Source organism: Rhipicephalus microplus, chromosome 2 (assembly GCF_043290135.1).
Source record: "Rhipicephalus microplus isolate Deutch F79 chromosome 2, USDA_Rmic, whole genome shotgun sequence".
NCBI classification, from domain to species: domain Eukaryota; kingdom Metazoa; phylum Arthropoda; class Arachnida; order Ixodida; family Ixodidae; genus Rhipicephalus; species Rhipicephalus microplus.
Window position 1 is genome coordinate 249192996 of NC_134701.1, and position 19019 is coordinate 249212014.

The 19019-nt window shown below is 45.3% G+C and overlaps 1 protein-coding gene across 1 annotated transcript; it reads right to left on the reverse strand.

Annotated features, from left to right (window-relative positions):
- Positions 1-1306: 1306 nt before the first annotated feature.
- LOC119169301 (uncharacterized) lies at positions 1307-17821 on the reverse strand. The gene is made up of 9 exons (XM_075878858.1): positions 17523-17821; positions 16678-16757; positions 5012-5153; positions 4577-4662; positions 4263-4394; positions 3881-3974; positions 3024-3336; positions 1877-2057; positions 1307-1736 (listed from the first exon to the last, which is right to left on the reverse strand). Exons 1-9 carry the CDS (start codon positions 17609-17611, stop codon positions 1555-1557), a joined length of 1299 nt encoding a protein of 432 aa, XP_075734973.1. The 5' UTR covers positions 17612-17821; the 3' UTR covers positions 1307-1554.
- Between the last annotated feature and the right edge of the window lie 1198 nt (positions 17822-19019).

A 19019-nucleotide genomic window follows, 5' to 3' on the forward strand; every position in this document is an offset into this window, starting at 1 on the left:
TCCTAATAGAGATTATTTAGGCGAGTTTCCGTGTTTTATGATATTGGACTAAGGTAGCACTTTTACAGACGCAAGTGGTTCCCTTTCTGCAACGACTAATATCTTACCGGTAGCTTGTGGCTCAGCTTCCTTCGGTGCCTCCTTGGAGACTGTCGCGACCATTCGCGGATCAGCTTCTGCGGAGGTGTCTTGAGCGGCGTCACACTGAGCGGCAACTGTCGCGACGCGCAGTGGCTCGGCGGACACCGAACACCTCCTTGGCATGGTGCGACAGAGGTCGTCGCTGAAATGAGGCTTGAGACTACGCCGGAGCTTCAAGTCCTTCATGAAGGAGTCATCCGTGGACTCCGACGGAGGAAGCTCTCTCCTTAGGAGTGACACCACTGGTGGAGGACTCGGGGACGTTCCGAGATATCTGCGCTGACAATAGCACATGCCGGATACACCGCAACGTCTTCGGCTCTGCCCCAGTAGCTCATATAGTGTATTGTTGGTGCTATGTAGAAGGCCAATGTGGAGAGTGCCTGTGCGTGCGCCTTTCGTATGAGTACTTCAATTGAGCCTACACAAATTTTGAGGGGCTGATAGAAGCTGAGTAGATTGCCCAGCTGCATACTATAGCCAGCATGCGCACAGGCCGGATTATTCTCAGCAAGTTAGGGATAAACTATCACACCCAAAAAGAACGTAAAGTATCGGTTCCAGGGGTGATCAGGGAAAGGTCCCAGGTCCCTATAATTGTCCTGAAAGCATGCTCCTCGAACTTAATCAGGGCAGAAGAGAAAGCAAAACTAACTCTACTCAAGCCCTATACGGCAGAGACAAGTGAGCGTTGTTCGTGGACGCAGCGGAGTAGCCAAGTCACAAAGCCTATACGTTGCGGCAGTAATAAACTCCGAAGTCTCACGGCTAGCTTCTTTCCGACTGCTTTCGCGTGGGGGCTTTTTCGTCGTGGCGTGTTTCGGGTCACTGTCACCGGCTCTCGGAGGCGACTTTCAACATAGCTCCCGAAGTTTCCCTCGTATAAGAGAATGCGGTACAAGTTGGGGACATGTGTGTCTCGGTATGGTATTGCTTTATTAAGCTCGAGTATGCGGGTTCCCTTCCGGATGACAGCGGTCTTATTTCGGCGGGAGCCATGACTACAGCGGTGCGCTCACTTTTGAATGCCCGTAAAGGTCTTTGTAGGAGGACACTGTGTAAGAAAAATAATCTAGGCGTGGACACTCTCTTCCCGCTGAGACCGGGAGCACGACCAGATAATGTTCGGCTTTAGTACATGCGCCGACTGCGGTTGCTTGGGGTTGCTGCGACATGAGGGCCTATAGAGTTACTGTACTTAAGACAGTACATACAGTAACTGCAGAGGCCGAGCTGAGGAAAGAGGCGAACATTATCTGGACGCGATGTCGGGTGGATCACACCTAAATCATTTTTCTTACATTGTGAGGAGGACGAACCATCCATTAACAACCAATAAACAAATTCCCAGTCCCCGATTTATGTCTTGATTTTGCATTTTACACGTTATAAAGCTTAGTGTGGATCAAAGCTTTATATAGCTGTCCATCTCTGTATCTTAGATTGAGCTAAGCGGACGTGCCTTGGCTTGTGCGCTTCGATGGTTACCACGACCTGCTGCTTGTCCAAGACCCTCTTCATATGCTCATCCTTGGGCTCAAGCATATGCATCGGTGGCGAGCTGCTGCCGGGCTTGTTGTAGACGAGCACACCACCTAAACATCGAATGTTTCAAGTGAAAATCTAGTGACTATAGGTTCACTCCAGGCAAGTAATGATGTATACGTCACTATACTGCACGTTTATTATAACTTGAATACATTGTGAAACGTCGCGTAAAAGTGGCAGCCTGTACCAGTCTTGCGCCAGTCCTGGCTGGGCAGCAGTTGTCCCTTGTGAGTGCGGCGCCACGGCGTCGCACGTGGGTCTTCTTCCGTCTTGTCGCTAACGGAGGAGTAGCTCCGGCGCAGTTCCTCCTGTGGCTCGCTCTCGGAGGAAGAACTACCGGCCTCTTGCACCGTCGACAAACGCGGGCTCTGCAACAATGGCAGCCAGACCATGAGTCATCCTTGGATAAATTTTAAGCTGCACGAAGCCCCGACCATTAACATCGTGATTAGAACATAGAACAGGTGTCTCCTTATTCATCGTTCTACGTGCGATCTTAAATTCACTATCAATTTCACCCGACTTCAATGTATGAACTCCGAACTGAAAATTATGTCGCATCCCTTGTGGGCGTTTACAAGGAGTGCTACCTTTACACGCCATGTATTAGTGATAATTGTGGAAGCTTAACGTCCCAAAAGCGTGATATGATTATGAGAGACGCCGTACTGGAGGGCTCCAGAAATTTCGACCAGCTAGGTTCTTGTAGATGCAGTAAAATATTTCTCTAGCATATGATAGCATATGATAGTACACTGTTCGTCTCAGATGCGTTAAAGAGAGTCGCTAAGAGTTCCCGTTTGGTTCCAGGTCATGACGGAGCAATTTTCATGAGCATTCGTGCAAAGCTTATACAAAGAAAAAAAGATACCGACACCATTTGTGTCGGAGCGTTAGCATATGTGAGGCGTTCGTGCCCAAAAACCTGTTTTGAATATGGGGCGTAAGGGTCAGTGTCTCCGTCTACGTTCGAAAACTGCGTAGTCAGAGGTCTGATTTTTTTCAATTTTATTCTAATTTTAGTTTTATTGTGAGCTGCCCATTTGCCCTTTTGTTAACGTTAGTTTCGTGACGGAACTTACATGCGTGAGTTTTTCTAGCATAAAACAACCACACGTTAAGACAACGATTGAGCTAAGAGCACATTAAACAGCTCCAGATCAATCCGCAATATTTTATTACAGCGGATTTCTCGATCACGTCCCGGTTTTTGGCATATGAAATTAATGTGGCCACAAAACTTATTATGTGCGAGCGCAGACATGCATGCAGCAAGTTCAGCTAAGAACACACAAACCCACGTGTTACAATGGCGCACTTGTGTATGAACACACCTTGTCACCTTTGGCAGTCAGCTGCCTGATGAAACGGGGCGGGTGGCGAGGCGGCATCGACGAGTCCCGCATGTACGAACCACCATGGGAACCGCGTGGTTGTCGCAGCGACGACTCCTGTGCCTCACTGCTGTCGTCTCCCGCCGAGCACTCCGGCTCGTTGGTAATGTATGACGAGAGCCTGTCCTTGGTCAAGATGCAAGTCGTCGAAGACGTGGTCATTGCGTCTGTATTTCGCTTTAGTTTTCGCCTCGAATGGCGACTGCTGCTCATACTGCCGCTGCTGCTTGAACCGTTACGCTCGCGCACCCTCCTGCACGCGTGCATGTCGAACATATATATACCAGACAGACAGACAGACAGACAGACAGACAGACAGACAGACAGACAGACAGACAGACAGACAGACAGACAGACAGACAGACAGACAGACAGACAGACAGACAGACAGACAGACAGACAGACAGATAGATAGATAGATAGATAGATAGATAGATAGATAGATAGATAGATAGATAGATAGATAGATAGATAGATAGATAGATAGATAGATAGATAGATAGATAGATAGATAGATAGATAGATAGATAGATAGATAGATAGATAGATAGATAGATAGATAGATAGATAGATAGATAGATAGATAGATAGATAGATAGATAGATAGATAGATAGATAGATAGATAGATAGATAGATAGATAGATCCTCGTGGTCGTCGCCAGAAAGGTCGTCACAATTTGTATGCAAGAAGTACGACCACGCGTATGTGAGCTTTGACGAGGAAGCGATTGCATTGGGGTGCCCGAGTGATAAATTTCTGTGTGCCGAAACATGACATTTTGTGTGTTTGACTTACTTCTGATAGGCATAGCCAGCAACCAAGAGCAGCAAAGCCAGGGCCAGCATCACGGTGAGGGCCATGGTAAACATGTCGCCTCCTTGATTTGATGCTGTCACGAGAGTGCGTGGCGCATTTCAGAGCAGTGCTAAAGGTACTTGCGACTGAACGTTACATGGATACAATCGTAAAGATACGGAAAACGATGATCTGCCCCACGCTGCCGTATTAGACTCAATAATAATCATAGTGGGTTCAACACTTGCTGCGATATCTTCCACTAGCGGCATTCCGAACCCAAATTGTCATCGATAAATGCCATGGTCTTCTCCGACATTGATATCACCCTAACTCAAGACCGTGCACGAATCCCTAAGCCTGGCAATGGGAGCACACTCACGCAAGAGGCAAAGCCTCGCTGCTGTCAATTCGAACGGGTGCGAGCAGTTGCAGAAGGAGTTGACGCACTGCACGTTCGGGTTGCCGTAGTTGCACTCCAGGTTGCTGACGCACGCTTCGTTGAGGTTCTTGGCTGCAACGTTCAAGAGTGCGCGTTCGTTATAGAAGTTGTGTATGTTGACTATTTTTTAAAATATTAAGTTTGGATGCTTATAGTTATGGATGCTTGAGTTGTTAGAGTCGACGTGGATGGGTATAACGTAACTGCATGCAGTTCACAACACCATAAACCAGGGATGTTGCGCGTGTTCTCACCTCGGACACACCCGTGGACGCCACGCTCATTTACGTAGATCGGTGTCGATGAGGCGCATGCGCATTTTGAGGCGCTGTCCTCTTTGCTGCAAAACGCAGACACGTTACTTCAAGGACATCACCTTGACTAATTATACGCATGCAGCGCTATTCGCGGTGGCTCTTTTTCAATTTGCACTCTAGCTCGCTGACAGTCGTCGGAGCTATGTATGCTATAGACGGTGCCTTGTGGAGTAAATAGATCACACGTAGATAAAGTGAGTCAGCTTCGCACTGGTTGGCCAGAAAACTCGAGGTTATATGGCTGATATGGTTAGCTTGAGTAGAGTTACTGTATATGGTACCTTTATGGAATAACTCTAAGCTTGGACTACCTCGCGCGCCACGTATAGAACGTATGCATTGGGGATACCACGACAGATGGAGTGGACGCACCTGATACAGGCGAGACCGAGGAGAGCGTCGCACTGCCCTTCGTGTGCGCAGTCCGAGCCGAAACCGAGTGCCTTCGATCCTGGTGTCCCGTTGGAGACGTTGGTGCCCATTGATGTAGTAGCCAGTGCCGCCGCGGTAATGTCTGTTTGGTGAGCGATAACAATAAATAGGCATAAATCTATAGTGCCGTTTCATTTCGCATGAGCATTCCACGCGCTGGCCGCTGTGAATGTATACTCATGGGGTTGGTTAACAAACACTGCCGCATTCCGAAGAGGATGGAAATAAATTTGAGTGGTGCCCAAATTTTTATGGGAACCATGACTAGAGCCAGGACGTTGTCGCGTCGTCAACGCTTATCCTTCTTGGTTCTACACCGGCAGCTAAAAAAAAACAATTGCCCTAATATCACCATATGAGCTAACAATGCGCGGTAAGCCCACTGCAACAGCCATAGTGTCGAATTCACAAAGCCTTTTGTTTAATTCGTAGTGTTAGCCCCGCCTCTGTGGTCTATAGCGACTGAGGCACTCGGCTGCTGACCCGCAGGTCGTGCTCAGATTTGAGTGCACGTTAAAGAACCCCATGTGGTACGGTGTCTCTCATAGTCATGTGGTTGTTTTGGGACGTTAAACCCCACATATCAATCAATCAATCAATCAATCAATTAATTCTTAGTGTTATTCACCAGTGGGCTTGGCGCCCTCGCATATATATATATATATATATATATATATATATATATATATATATATATATATATATATATATATATATATATATATATATATATATATATATATATATATATATATATATATATATATATATATATATATATATATATATATATGTGTGTGTGTGTGTGTGTGTGACGTATCAAGTGATGGTTAGTAGAGGTCGAGAAGGAAGAAGTGCTTTTGGAATAAACATGGGGTATGAGCTAGGCCACGTCGCCCATTCTTCATAGCGTCACACGAGCCGACAGGATGAAGACCTCCCAGCCACTTCATCAGTGTCTCATCATCGACGCAGTTCTACACAAGACGCCCTGACCATACATCGACTACGGAATCATCTCCTAGCCGCACACAGCGACCAGCCCCATGACAGAATCATCGACCGACCTTCCCATCCCCAATTACACCGGAGCAGCGGACGATGGACCTGCACAGGACTGGTTCGACCTGTTCGAGTTCCACGCTACCGCTGCATCTTGGTTAGAACGGGAGATGGTTACGAACTTCAGCGACTACGTCACCGGTGAGGCATTTAAATTTTACCTCACCCACATATTCTACAACGATGAGTCTTGGCAAAAGATAAAACAAGAAATGATAGTTTGGTTTAAAAAATACGATGACGACTACGACGAAGACTTGCTTGTAACCCACCATCCACAGACAACTGTACTCAGTCGTCAATTTTACAGGCAGTCTTCAACCATTCGAACGCACAACAAGATTCGACCTCTGACAAAAGACGAAGTGGCACACGAGTTCAGTGGCAGACGACAACGCGTACTTTGGGAAAAACACAGCCATCGAGCGTGCCTCCCTTCTGCACGAAAGTCGGCATTTGCGAAGTCATCGCTTCAGCATATGACCCGAGACGTTGCCCAACCACCTGATGCCGTTCACTGTTCGTCTGGCATACGTGGCCCACCACCTGGGTTTTCATCACGCGGTTCTTCAAGAGCTCCTAACGCTCACCATTTGCCTTTTAAGGACACCGTATTTATGGTAGATGACCTGGGGCATCGGGAAAATACCCTGTCGAGCCATGCTCCTTCCACGTGGGTTCATGCATCGCCATCTAGTCCATACACACTCGACAGTGGAAGAAACACTGAAGGCTCCGGCGCATCGAACGTCGCACGCTGCAATGCGCAAGAGCCTCTTATAGTGAACAGGGTAGAAGAAGCTTCTGAAGAACTTTCTACCAATTCTGAAGCATTATCTTCGTTGCCCGAAGTGCATGACAACAGCCCACAAACTACCAGCTGCCGACTGGGCCCCACATCAAGTTGTGAAGAAAACGAGCGCGATGTTCAAGAAGGGATCTAACCGCAATGCGTTCCACAGCAACATCAGCAACGCCAGAGCAAGTCCAAGAATCGCAGACACTCCAACGGATACACCGACAAGGACAACGACGCAAAGTCAGCCTCTTAAAACAAATTCAAGACGTCAGGCATCTTTGTATAAGGGATCGGCGCCAGAAACGCATTTGGCAGAAAATATCAAGACTGCGCCAAAGATTACAGCTCCGAAACCTCAGGAAACATTGAACAAGACAAGAAGTCACTAGTTCTACCACGCAAAGATTCAGACACCATCCCATTAGTTCATGACAACGGAGCCAACGCCACAGAAAACTACAAAAGAGACTGAACGCTATAATTTGTACAATGCACGAACATAGACATAATTCCTTGAACTTCAGTTCTTGTACACGCAGGCTGCAAGCACTAATTCTGTCTCAGCCGTGACACAGAATACAGCGCGTACGACAGAGGATTCTGCGCCTACGACATTCGACCTTAAAGTGCTCCAAGGACTTCCAACCTTGTTCGTTCCTCGCAGGTGCTCAAGTCACGTCATGGTCAGTGCAGTTTTGCAAGACGCGGTTACCTACTCCAGAACGCCACAGCCAACCTCGCCCACCAGAACTCCCCCATTTACCGGGCTGCTGCACTCTTTTCTGAAGTTTTGCGAGTATACGGAACACCATGGGGCCATGAAACCAACTGTGCATTTTGACATTTGTGACATCTTAACCTCTCCTTGTTTACTTTTTTTGTGTGCAATCCATGCCTTCTTTCGGGGGGAGGGGGAATCGTGTGACGTATCAAGTGATGGTTAGTAGAGGTCGAGAAGGAAGAAGTGCTTTTGGAATAAACAGGGGGTATGAGCTAGGCCACGTCGCCCATTCTTCATAGCGTCACACACACACACACACACACACACACACACACACACACACACACACACACATATATATATATATATATATATATATATATATATATATATATATATATATATATATATATATATATATATATATATATATATATATATATAATTGCGGGGAATAAATTCTCGGACGCCGGTAAATAGTATGAATAAAAATTACGGCATATTCACGGGGTGAATGATGATGAATGGGCGAAGCTCCGGAGGGATTCATCGGTAAACTGTGAATCTTCCGTGTAATTCGCCCAGTCGATCATCATGTAAAGACGTGAGAAACGCTGTGTGTGTATATACACAAATCAACTTTTATTTGTTCTTAGACGATGGATGGCTTGCGATGTCCCTTGTCTCGCGCGCTCGCACATCGGGATTCTGTCTGCGAGCGCGCGCTGCTGCCGCCTTGCGCTCTCTCCACTGTGCAGCCTTATCCATCCGGCGACTCCGAGCGCGCGCCAACAGCGAACGGATGGATGGATGGATGGATGGATATGGCTGTACCCTTTAGATCGGGTGGTGGCTAGCACCACCAAGCCGTAATACCTAATGAACCAAAAACTATATTTTTTTTCCTTAAAAAGTGAGTTTGAGGGTTCGTACTTTGCAGTGAAGAGTTTAATTTTCACTCGTGTCTTGACTTTAGCCACCAATCAGATAACCTCCTTCTGGTTAAGTCTACCCGCTTAAAGTTTATTTTGCCCTCCCGGTCCCTAAACCCCAGTGCTTTGAAAAACTCTGCGCCATCATCCTGAACTATAGGGTGAAGCCCTTTACAGAACATTATCAAGTGTTCGGCAGTTTCTTCTTCCTCTCCACAAGCACTGCATACTGTGTCTACCCCTTCGTATTTGGCCCGATATGTCTTGGTTCGCAGTACTCCCGTCCTGGCCTCAAACAGTAGAGAACTACCCCGAGTATTATCATAGATCCTTTCCTTGGCAATTTCCTGCTTAAAAGTTCGATAGATCTCTAGTGCGGACTTCTTAATCATGCCCATTCTCCACATGTCAGTCTCCGTTTCCTTCACTTTCTTCTTAACCGATAGTTCTTTTTGGTTTGGCCACCTGCTGTTTTCTAAGTATTTACCAGTCAACTTCCTGGTTCGCTTCCTCTATTTTGTATCGACATTCTTCATGTACAAGTAGCTGAAAACCTTCCTAGCCCAGCGCTCTTCCCCCATTTCTCTCAATCGTTTCTCAAATTTTATCTTGCTGCTAGCTTCCCTGCCCTCAAATGATGTCCATCCCATATCACCTTGTACTCCCTGATTTGGTGTATTCCCGTGAGCTCCTAAAGCAAGCTTACCTATTCCACGTTGCTTAATTTCTAATCTTGCTTGAACTTCTGATCTCATGCACAAGACCGCATTGCCGAACGTCAGCCCAGGAACCATGACCCCTTTCCATATTCCTCTCACAACATCATACCTATTGTAATTCCACAGTGCCCTATTTTTCATGACTGCTGCATTCCTGTTACCTTTAGTCGTCACGTATATTTCGTGTTCCCTCAGATACTCGGTCCCATTGCTTATCCATACGCCCAGATATTTGTATTTATCTGTTATCTCTAGCGTGACCTCCTGTATTTTAAGCTCACTACCTTCGTTGTCATTGAAAATCATGACTGCTGATTTTTCCTTACTGAATCTAAAATCTAACCTATCTCCCTCATTACCGCAGATGTCCATCAATCTCTGCAAATCTTCCTTGTTGTTGGCCATTAGCACTATATCATCTGCGTACATTAATACTGGTAGTGCCTGATCAATAAGTTTTCCTTGTTTGACTAAAGAGAGGTTGAAGCCCAGTCCACTTCCCTCTAATTGTGCCTCTAATCCTTGTAGGTACATCATGAATAATAAGGGTGACAGGGGGCACCCCTGCCTAAGCCCCCGTTTTACCTCTGCAGGCTTGGATACTTGTTTTTCCCACTTTATAACTACCTTGTTACCTTTATAGATACCCTTTAAAAGATTAGTGACTACATGTTCCACGCCTAGTGTGTCCAGTATTCTCCCCAATTCCTCTTGAACCACGCTATCGTACGCTCCCTTGATATCCAAAAATGCTAGCCACAGGGGCCTGTGTTCCTTTTCTGCTATTTCGATGCACTGCGTCAGTGAGAACAGATTGTCTTCCAACCTCCTGTGTTTCCGAAACCCATTCTGCAGTTCCCCCAGCACCCCCTCATCCTCTATCCACGCCTGCAGTCTTTCCTTTATAATTTGCATCGCCAGCCTGTAGACCACTGATGTCACTGTTATAGGACGGTAGTTGTTTATGTCAGCTTTGTCCCCCTTTCCTTTATAGATCATGCTCATCCTGCTAAGTTTCCATCCATTGGGAACTTCCCCATCGATTATTATTTTGCTCACTGCCTCTCTCAAAGCCTGCTTAGACTTCGGACCTAATGTCTTTATCAGCCTAATTGGAATGCCATCTGGGCCTGTCGATGTACTACCAGGAACCCTTTTCTCAGCCCTTTCCCACTCTTGTTGTGAAAATGGAGCCATTGCACTACTTGATTCGTCCTTGTCTATTGTGGTGCATAAAGTACCTCTTTGTCGAAATTTTTCTGTCATTCTTGTTCTTATATATTCAATAGCTTCGTCCCCTTCTAGCCTAGCACCTTGGGCTGTAGTTATAAAACTCTGCTCTAGGCTCGTCTCATTTCTTAGGGAGTTTAGATGGTTCCAAAATTTCGCAGCTGCCTTTCTATCTTTTTTATGTACTTCTGCCAGCCACTGAGCTCCCTTCCTTCTAATCTTTTCATTGATCAGAAGGGATGCATTCCTTCTACAGCTTAGAAAGGTTGCCCATTTTCTTTCAACATCATCTGTCGGTTCACCCCACTGCTTAGCATGTCTGTGTTCCCTAGAGGCTTCCTGACGTTTTGCTATGGCTCTCTTAACTTCCTCGTCCCACCAACTTTTGGGTTTGTGTCTTCTTTTCCGGGGTGATTTGTTACGCGTCTTAGCAAGCTCTAGCTCAAAGAGCCTAATTAGATTCGTGTATGTCCACACTGTCTTATTATCCTCCGTGATTACTTTCTCAATTTGTTTAGCGGCTATTTCAATTTGCCTTTCTGGATAAAAATTTTCCTGTAGTTGCTCATCTTGTCTCCTTCCCACTTTCACTGCTCTTCCAAAACTTAGCTTGATACGTTTTTGATCGCTACCCAGACTTCTGGAGCCACCTTCATCTATGTGCATTACCCTGAGCTTATCATACATCCTATGTGACATCAGTGCATAATCTATCGTCGACTGAAGCCTTCCTACCTCCCATGTTATTTGCCCTTCACACTTCTCGGTACTGTTGCAAATGATCAAATCAAGCCTTTCACACATATCCATGATCATTTTGCCTGTCGGGTCGGTATACCCATCTATATCTTCTATGTGCGCATTCATGTCTCCTAGTATAATTATCTCGCACTCTCTTCCTAACTCCTGAATGTCCTTTGATATACACTCTACCCTTGCCTGGTTTTCCTCTCTGGCCTTTGCTCCCGTCCACAAGTACACGAAACCAAGGAGTGTCATTTGACCTGCCACTTTCCCTTTTAGCCATAAATGTTCCTTGCACTCCTGCTTGACCCTTTGACAGTCTGTACTTTTATGAATGAATGCCCCAATACCACCCCCCTTTCTGCTGCCTTCTGTTCTATTACAATATTCCCACGCGTAGTCCGGATTGTTCGGAGGTTGTTCCATGTCCCTGAGATGTGTTTCTACAAAACCGTATACCATCGGCCTCTCTTCCCTTAGCTGTTCTTCTATCTCTTCCCACTTCAGCCTGTTCCTACCACCCTGCATGTTAATATACCCTATGTCTGAATTGGCTCGGCGCTCGTGGCTCCGTCTATTTATGCCCCGGACTCTACCTATCTTAGATATTGGTGTCACTGTGGAATCGTATCTGTCCATACCACCTGTCGAAGAATCTCCCTGGTTGTTTTCCTCGTTACTAGCTATCCTGCACCCCGAAGGGCTCGCTTGCCCCCCAAAAAAGCTACTGCGCGTCCTGCAAGTCGCCAACCCACCTTATGACCTAGCCGCCCATCGAAGTGAATTCTGTCTCGTTGAAACCCCCCCCCCCCCCACCTATGCACCTCTCTGTTTATTTCCACCACCTCAAAGCCTTTCTCTCGACTCATCCGCCATATCTCTTGGTTTGCGTTGACCACCGCTCTTTGCAGGTTGCTATCACGCACCGGTACCTCCGGTATCGTGCATATAACTACCTGTACCTTAGGAGAAGTGGCGCGCATGTCATCGACGCCTTTCGCCAGTGTGGCTGCTAGTCCTTCTGCATCTTCATTGAGGACATCGTTTAAACCGCCTGAAATTATAACGAGGTTTCGTCTATCAGCTGTCGTTTTGAGATTTGCGCTCGCTTGCCTCATGACTGCTTCCAGCTTGCGTCCTGGGAACGCCCCTACCGCAACCCTCTTGTCACCTCTTACCCTCTCTTTGATGGCTTCTGTGCATCGATTTAAATTCGAGTGCCCGGCTATTATCGCATGCTGTGACTTTTCAGCTGGAGCGTTCTGCACCTGGGGGCTACTTGCACCTGTGACGCCGGCTGCTTTGTTCCCTCCCTGCCCCACCACTACCACGCTGAAGCTGGGCCTTGCGACAGTTGAACCGGCTAAACCTGTTTTTTCCAAACTTGCTTGCTTTTCCTTCTCCACCGTTCTGGTTGCCGGTTCCCTACTGTTCTCTCGGTAGGTCGCTTCTTTGTTCAGCTTCGCTAGCGCTTCCTTGGCGGACTTCAGTCTTTCTCCCATTGCCCTCGTTTTCTCTTGCTCTGTCGCCACCGCAGTCTCGAGCTCGGCGATTCTCCTCAGCAGTTTACTCTGGGCAACCATCATTTTCTCCATTTTTTCCTCGACCTCACATTGCCTACACTTCGCGTCAGCCTCTTCTCCATCCGCTTCTACGCTTGGGTCCACTTTCAAACCCACTCCACATCCTGAACACTTTACAGTCTTTTTAACCATACCTTTCTTACACCAATTGTCCCTATACTCAATAATTACTAAACTCGAGCCCTGCACTTCGAAGAAAAAAAAAAGGAAAGTCTAAGCTCTACTACAAAAATTTGCGTGTTCAATGTACGCGCACCTCCCCCACGGGGTGGGAAAAACAACAACAAAAAAAAACAAAAAAAATTCAAACACACACACCCGCACTAACTAATAAATACCTGGTGCCTGGCCCCCGAAAAAGCCGTACCATAAAATAAGTACTACGAAGATTTCAAGCGCTGCCTTATAATTATAAAGACAAGCTCAAAACATGCAAAAACACTTATCTGCGCAGTCGATCCGGAGCGCTCAAAAAACACGTCCATCCACCTTGACAGCCTGAACTGACAGCCTGAACTGAACGGATTTTATTACAACGCTCCCCCTAGCGTACGTCGCCGCACTAAATCGAACGATTGCCTTCAACCAATGACACGCGCCATATGTGACATCATTCCTATTTTATAAGATCTCGCGTCTTTCATCAACTACAAGTACCGCTTTCTAGTTCATAACATCTTGCATCTTTTCATCATCAGCTACAAATACCACCATCTAGTAAACACTACAAGAACTAAACGAGAGGTGGCTACATACAGGAGACGGTACCGCCATTTAGTGAAAACTGCAAGAACTAAACTAGAGGTGGCTACATACAGGGGACGGTACCGCCATCTAGTGAACACTGCAAGAACTAAACTAGAGGTGGCTACATACAGGCTACAGGGGACGCACAGCCCACGCCCTAAGGAGCTTCGCCCCTAAAAGAAGACACACGTCGAAAAACAGAAAGGTTTCTTTACGTTTCGGCCGTGGGACCGGCCTTCGTCAGAATAACAGATGTAACAGTGGTGCAACAGCATATAAGCGCATACGTTTCGCTTGCAATAATCACGTGAGTGCAAACATCATAAAAACAAGTACAACAATCAGACATGAAATCTATATGGGGACCCCTGTATCACATCCTACTTATAAGCAATCAAATAACAAGTCACGACACGTGCACAAGGATTACAGCTGGTACAAGCAATGACATCTACAGCGGTCACTGATGCAAGACGCTAAGTTTCCCCGTACTCTCATTTAAACCGCCTGCGATTGTATTGAACTTAAAGATGAGAAATGATTCGCGCACTTCCCTGTCATGATGCGTTCGGAAGCCAGACCCCAGAATTGTGGCTCTAATATTGTCAAATGAGTGGCCCATTGCGTTAGCATGCTTTGATATTGGAAGGTGAGGAAGTGAAGAGATATGAGCCTTGTGATTGTTAAACCGATATCGGAAGGGTGTTTCGGTTTTGCCTACGTACTGCATTCCACAGATCAAGCATTCCAGGAGGTAAACTACATTACGCGTGTCGCAGTTATAGTCACCATTAATTTTCACGCTGAAGTTAGATGCGGTGCTGTTTGCGACAAGTGAAGTGGTCATATGCTGGCAGACTTTGCAACGAGGTTGTTGCAAGGACGGCAGCCAGTAGGTTTACTGCGTACGCTTTTTGACGACATGAGTAGGTCACGCAGATTTTGCGCTCTTCTGTACGTCACACGCGGTGGTTCTGGGAAAATTGATTTAAGCCGTTCGCTTTGTAGAAGTATGTTATGGTGCTTTCTTAAAATGGCATTTACGTGTTGCGCACGCGCGGAAAATGTTAGAACAAGGTTAGTGCAGGAGAAGACCGGCTGTTTATTTTTGGTGCTTAAAAGCGTTTTGCGGTCCTGGTTACCTGCCCTTTTTATGGCGTCATCTATATTCTTGGAAGGATATTTCTGTTTTGATAAGGCACTCCAAAGCTGCGCATAATCGGAATTAAAATCAGTTTCGTGGGAGCATATTCTTTTAAAACGAAGGGCCTGGCTATAGGGTATGCTGGTTTTAGAGTGCTTGACATGGTTGCTATTAAAATGAAGGTACTGTTGAGTATCAGTTGAGTATGTTGTTGCACCACTGTTACATCTGTTATTCTTACGAAGGCCGGTCCCACGGCCGAAACGTAAAGAAACCTTTCCGTTTTTCGACGTGTGTCTTCTTTATATATATATATATATATATATATATATATATATATATATATATATATATATATATATATATATATATATATATATGAGATATAACAGACAGTAATGCCAAGGAATGTACAGGGGAAGTTATTAACATTAATGGAATGTAAATAAGAAGAAAGAAAAGTGGATGAAAAATTACCAACTGTAAGCAGGAATCGAACCTACGACCTTCGAATTACGCGTTCGATGCTCTAACCACTGAGCTATTACAGCGGCACTCCCTCCATCCACTTTTTTGGGTTTATCTGTGAATTTAGAAGTAGGAGCGACAGTCAGCGCCATCTATAAGCCAAACAACGAGTGTGAAAACACTCTTATGCGCATGTTTGGCGTCACGTAGCACGTGAACTTATTATGAGCGGGCAGCTGATTAATTGTCCCTCTTATACAACCTAAACACACCAAGTCTGCCAGTACGAGACCCTCGTTCAATGAAAATAAGGGAAAGAAGTGTATACCTAAGGGCTCGTTTTTCCGTGTTTTTAACACAATAATAATGAGATATAACAGACAGTAATGCCAAGGAATGTACAGGGGAAGTTATTAACATTAATGGAATGTAAAACATTAATGGAATGTAAACATTCCATTAATGTTAATAACTTCCCCTGTGCATTCCTTGGCATTACTGTCTGTTATATCTCATTATTATTGTGTTAAAAACACGGAAAAACGAGCCCTTAGGTATACACTTCTTTCCCTTATTTTCATTGAACGAGGGTCTCGTACTGGCAGACTTGGTGTGTTTAGGTTGTATAAGAGGGACAATTAATCAGCTGCCCGCTCATAATAAGTTCACGTGCTACGTGACGCCAAACATGCGCATAAGAGTGTTTTCACACTCGTTGTTTGGCTTATAGATGGCGCTGACTGTCGCTCCTACTTCTAAATTCACAGATAAACCCAAAAAAGTGGATGGAGGGAGTGCCGCTGTAATAGCTCAGTGGTTAGAGCATCGAACGCGTAATTCGAAGGTCGTAGGTTCGATTCCTGCTTACAGTTGGTAATTTTCATCCACTTTTCTTTCTTCTTATTTACATTCCATTAATGTTAATAACTTCCCCTGTACATTCCTTGGCATTACTGTCTGTTATATCTCATTATTATTGTGTTAAAAACACGGAAAAACGAGCCCTTAGGTATACACTTCTTTCCCTTATATATATATATATATATATATATATATATATATATATATATATATATATATATATATATATATATATATATATATATATATATGTCTAGAGCGTGAATACAGATATTTATTTCTGCAGCTTTTTAAAAAAGTGTCGAAAAAGGTTACGCTAAAACCTTCTTGGCAGGAGCGCAGACGTCCGCATAAAAGAAGTCTATTATATTTCTTAATAAGTATGTTGTACATTACTGCACCGACACTCTTACAACAAAGCGACTAAGACTAGGATTCCATTTTTCTGCGAAGTGTAAGGAAGAACAGCGGAGCACTTGCTGTTTATCGCACGCTATGCTATCTGAACCGCTGGCGTACGTTTATATAACTCCAGATGTATTGTGACGGAGTGCAGATACATACGAGCAAGTTTTCACACTGAACGTTGTTCGTACCTGAATCAGAGCTCTTGCTACTGCTGCTGACATCAGTGTGATCGTGCTCGTCATGGATCATCCTGAAGTGGTCTCTGGCACTGGCGAAAGAAGAGTGTATGAATTCTTAAGACACGGCACGAGTAAGAGGACTCAAGATTCTCGCTTCGTCTTCTATGCACTCTGAATGCTGCACATAAAAGTAGATATCTTGGTCAGGCTGTTAGACTACTTTTGAACGCACCTTCGAGAAAACTTTCCTCGCACTAACTGACGCCTTTCTTGGCGCAATGCAACTTATGTATATGCACCAACGTGCATTTGCCCCTCAACATCCGACGGCTTAAGGTGACATCTATTAAATTCGTAGACAAATCACGTTGCACGAATTGTATTCTCGGCTGACCAGAGTAAGGCAGGTGGCATTCTACTAAACTGTATATGAGTCATTGTCGCCCGTGCCTGCTGTATCAGGTACTGATGAGATTACAAATAATATTATCAAGAGTAATTGCCAATCAGGCATGTTTTACTCATCTTAGCTGTTTAGAATCATTAGCCCTTGCGCAACTTTGGCATCTTTTCATACGACGCAGATTCGACACTTACCAGAGGAGATAGGTTTGAGCATTTTAAGCGCTGATGTCGCAGCACGGACAGTGCTGCTATCCTTCTAACCCCTTTATGTTCACTGGCATCACAATCTAAAAAATCCACATTGCTAGTAACCTCTTGAAAACTGGCCATGGTTCTCGGTAAGAGTTGCAGTCTACACGAGATAGTGTCTCGTCACGAGACGGGCAATAAGCTAGGAATATTTACCCCAAGTGTTGCGCTTAGCGAGATATAAGTCAATTGAGGCTCACTCCATGGCTTCCAGCTGACAGACCACTAGCTGCAGGAACGCGCAGAAGACCATGCCACTCGTGAACAGGTGTGCGCCTTGGGGTGCCATTTTCGGTTTTGTCCTGAAGGTACGTGGACGCCTTCTCGAAGACCATCCACCTCGTCAGGCTTCAGCTTCTTGTGCGCGATCAACGGTGAACCGTGGCCGCAGGTGAACGCGTGGAACGAGACGTGCTGACGCGCGCCACGCTTCTTCTTCTTCTTCTTTGTCTCCTCCTCTGATGACTCATACGCGATGCAGGGGATTGGCCGAGTAGTAGGTGAAACTTTTTTTTTTCAGTATTTTCTATAGTGAATCACTCGTTATAGGCTAGAATTAACTAATATAACGAATTCAAGTACGAATCATTAGCAATGAATTATTCTTCCTCCTCTTCTTCTCTGATAGTGCATCGTTGTGTCTCGTTTTCTTCTCCTGACTCTGCATTCCAAGTGCATGCCGAGGATATGAGCCTATTTTTGCGTATTGTGAAGCAACAGTTGAAAAAGCTAATATCGCTCGACTAATTTATTGGAACAAATGACTAGGTAACCTCAACAGCAGATCAACTTGAAACAACTATATAAATCTTGTTCCACGGCTCAACAATGATTCATGCATGTTATAAATGTTCAAGAGAGGAAGATAAAGAATGCACCAGTATTCAAAAGAAATTTTCTACTTTACTGAATTTTATTTGTTTATATCAATAATGAAGCAAGCCATATTGTTTGGCTAGTCGGTTTGTAGGTTTAACATAAGTTTAAAGAGCGCACAGAAGGAATTGTTAAAACAGAAACACAGACGTGTTTCATGTGTGCGCCTTTGGTCCTACTTTCTTTTTGTCTTATTCACGCAGTTAAAAATTTGCTAAATCAATAGTCTGTCGCCAAGCTGCACGCGATTGCGAGCCCAGGGAGAGAATAGTGTCAACTCTCCAGAGAAAATGGAAGATAGATAAATGGCCATGACGCATGAAAAGAAGCCGCATAAAGCGCAGCCAGGGCGCAGGCACGTAGCCAGAATTTTTTTTCGGGGGGGGGGGGGGGAGGGGGAAGGCCACGTGCCTGGTGTGCCACCACCTGGCTAAGCCCCTGCTAGGGCGGGAGGGGGGTTCGGGGCACCAAAGTTTATTGTTTTTTTTCAGTTTTGCATGATATATATACAGGCACACACACACACACACACACACACACACACATATATATATATATATATATATATATATATATATATATATATATATATATATATATATATGACGAACCACACGAGAACGGTGTGGTGGAATGGTAGAGAAGGAGGAAGACGAAGACAAATAAATGGTTCATCGTACAGTCATCACGCCTCCTGCGTCACACTAGTCGACAGGATCTACCGTGCCCTTCATCATGGCCACATCCAAGAAAGTCATCAACATCCCGAAGTACTCGGGAGCATCTACGGACGTCCCCTTTGACAAGTGGCTCCGACTCTT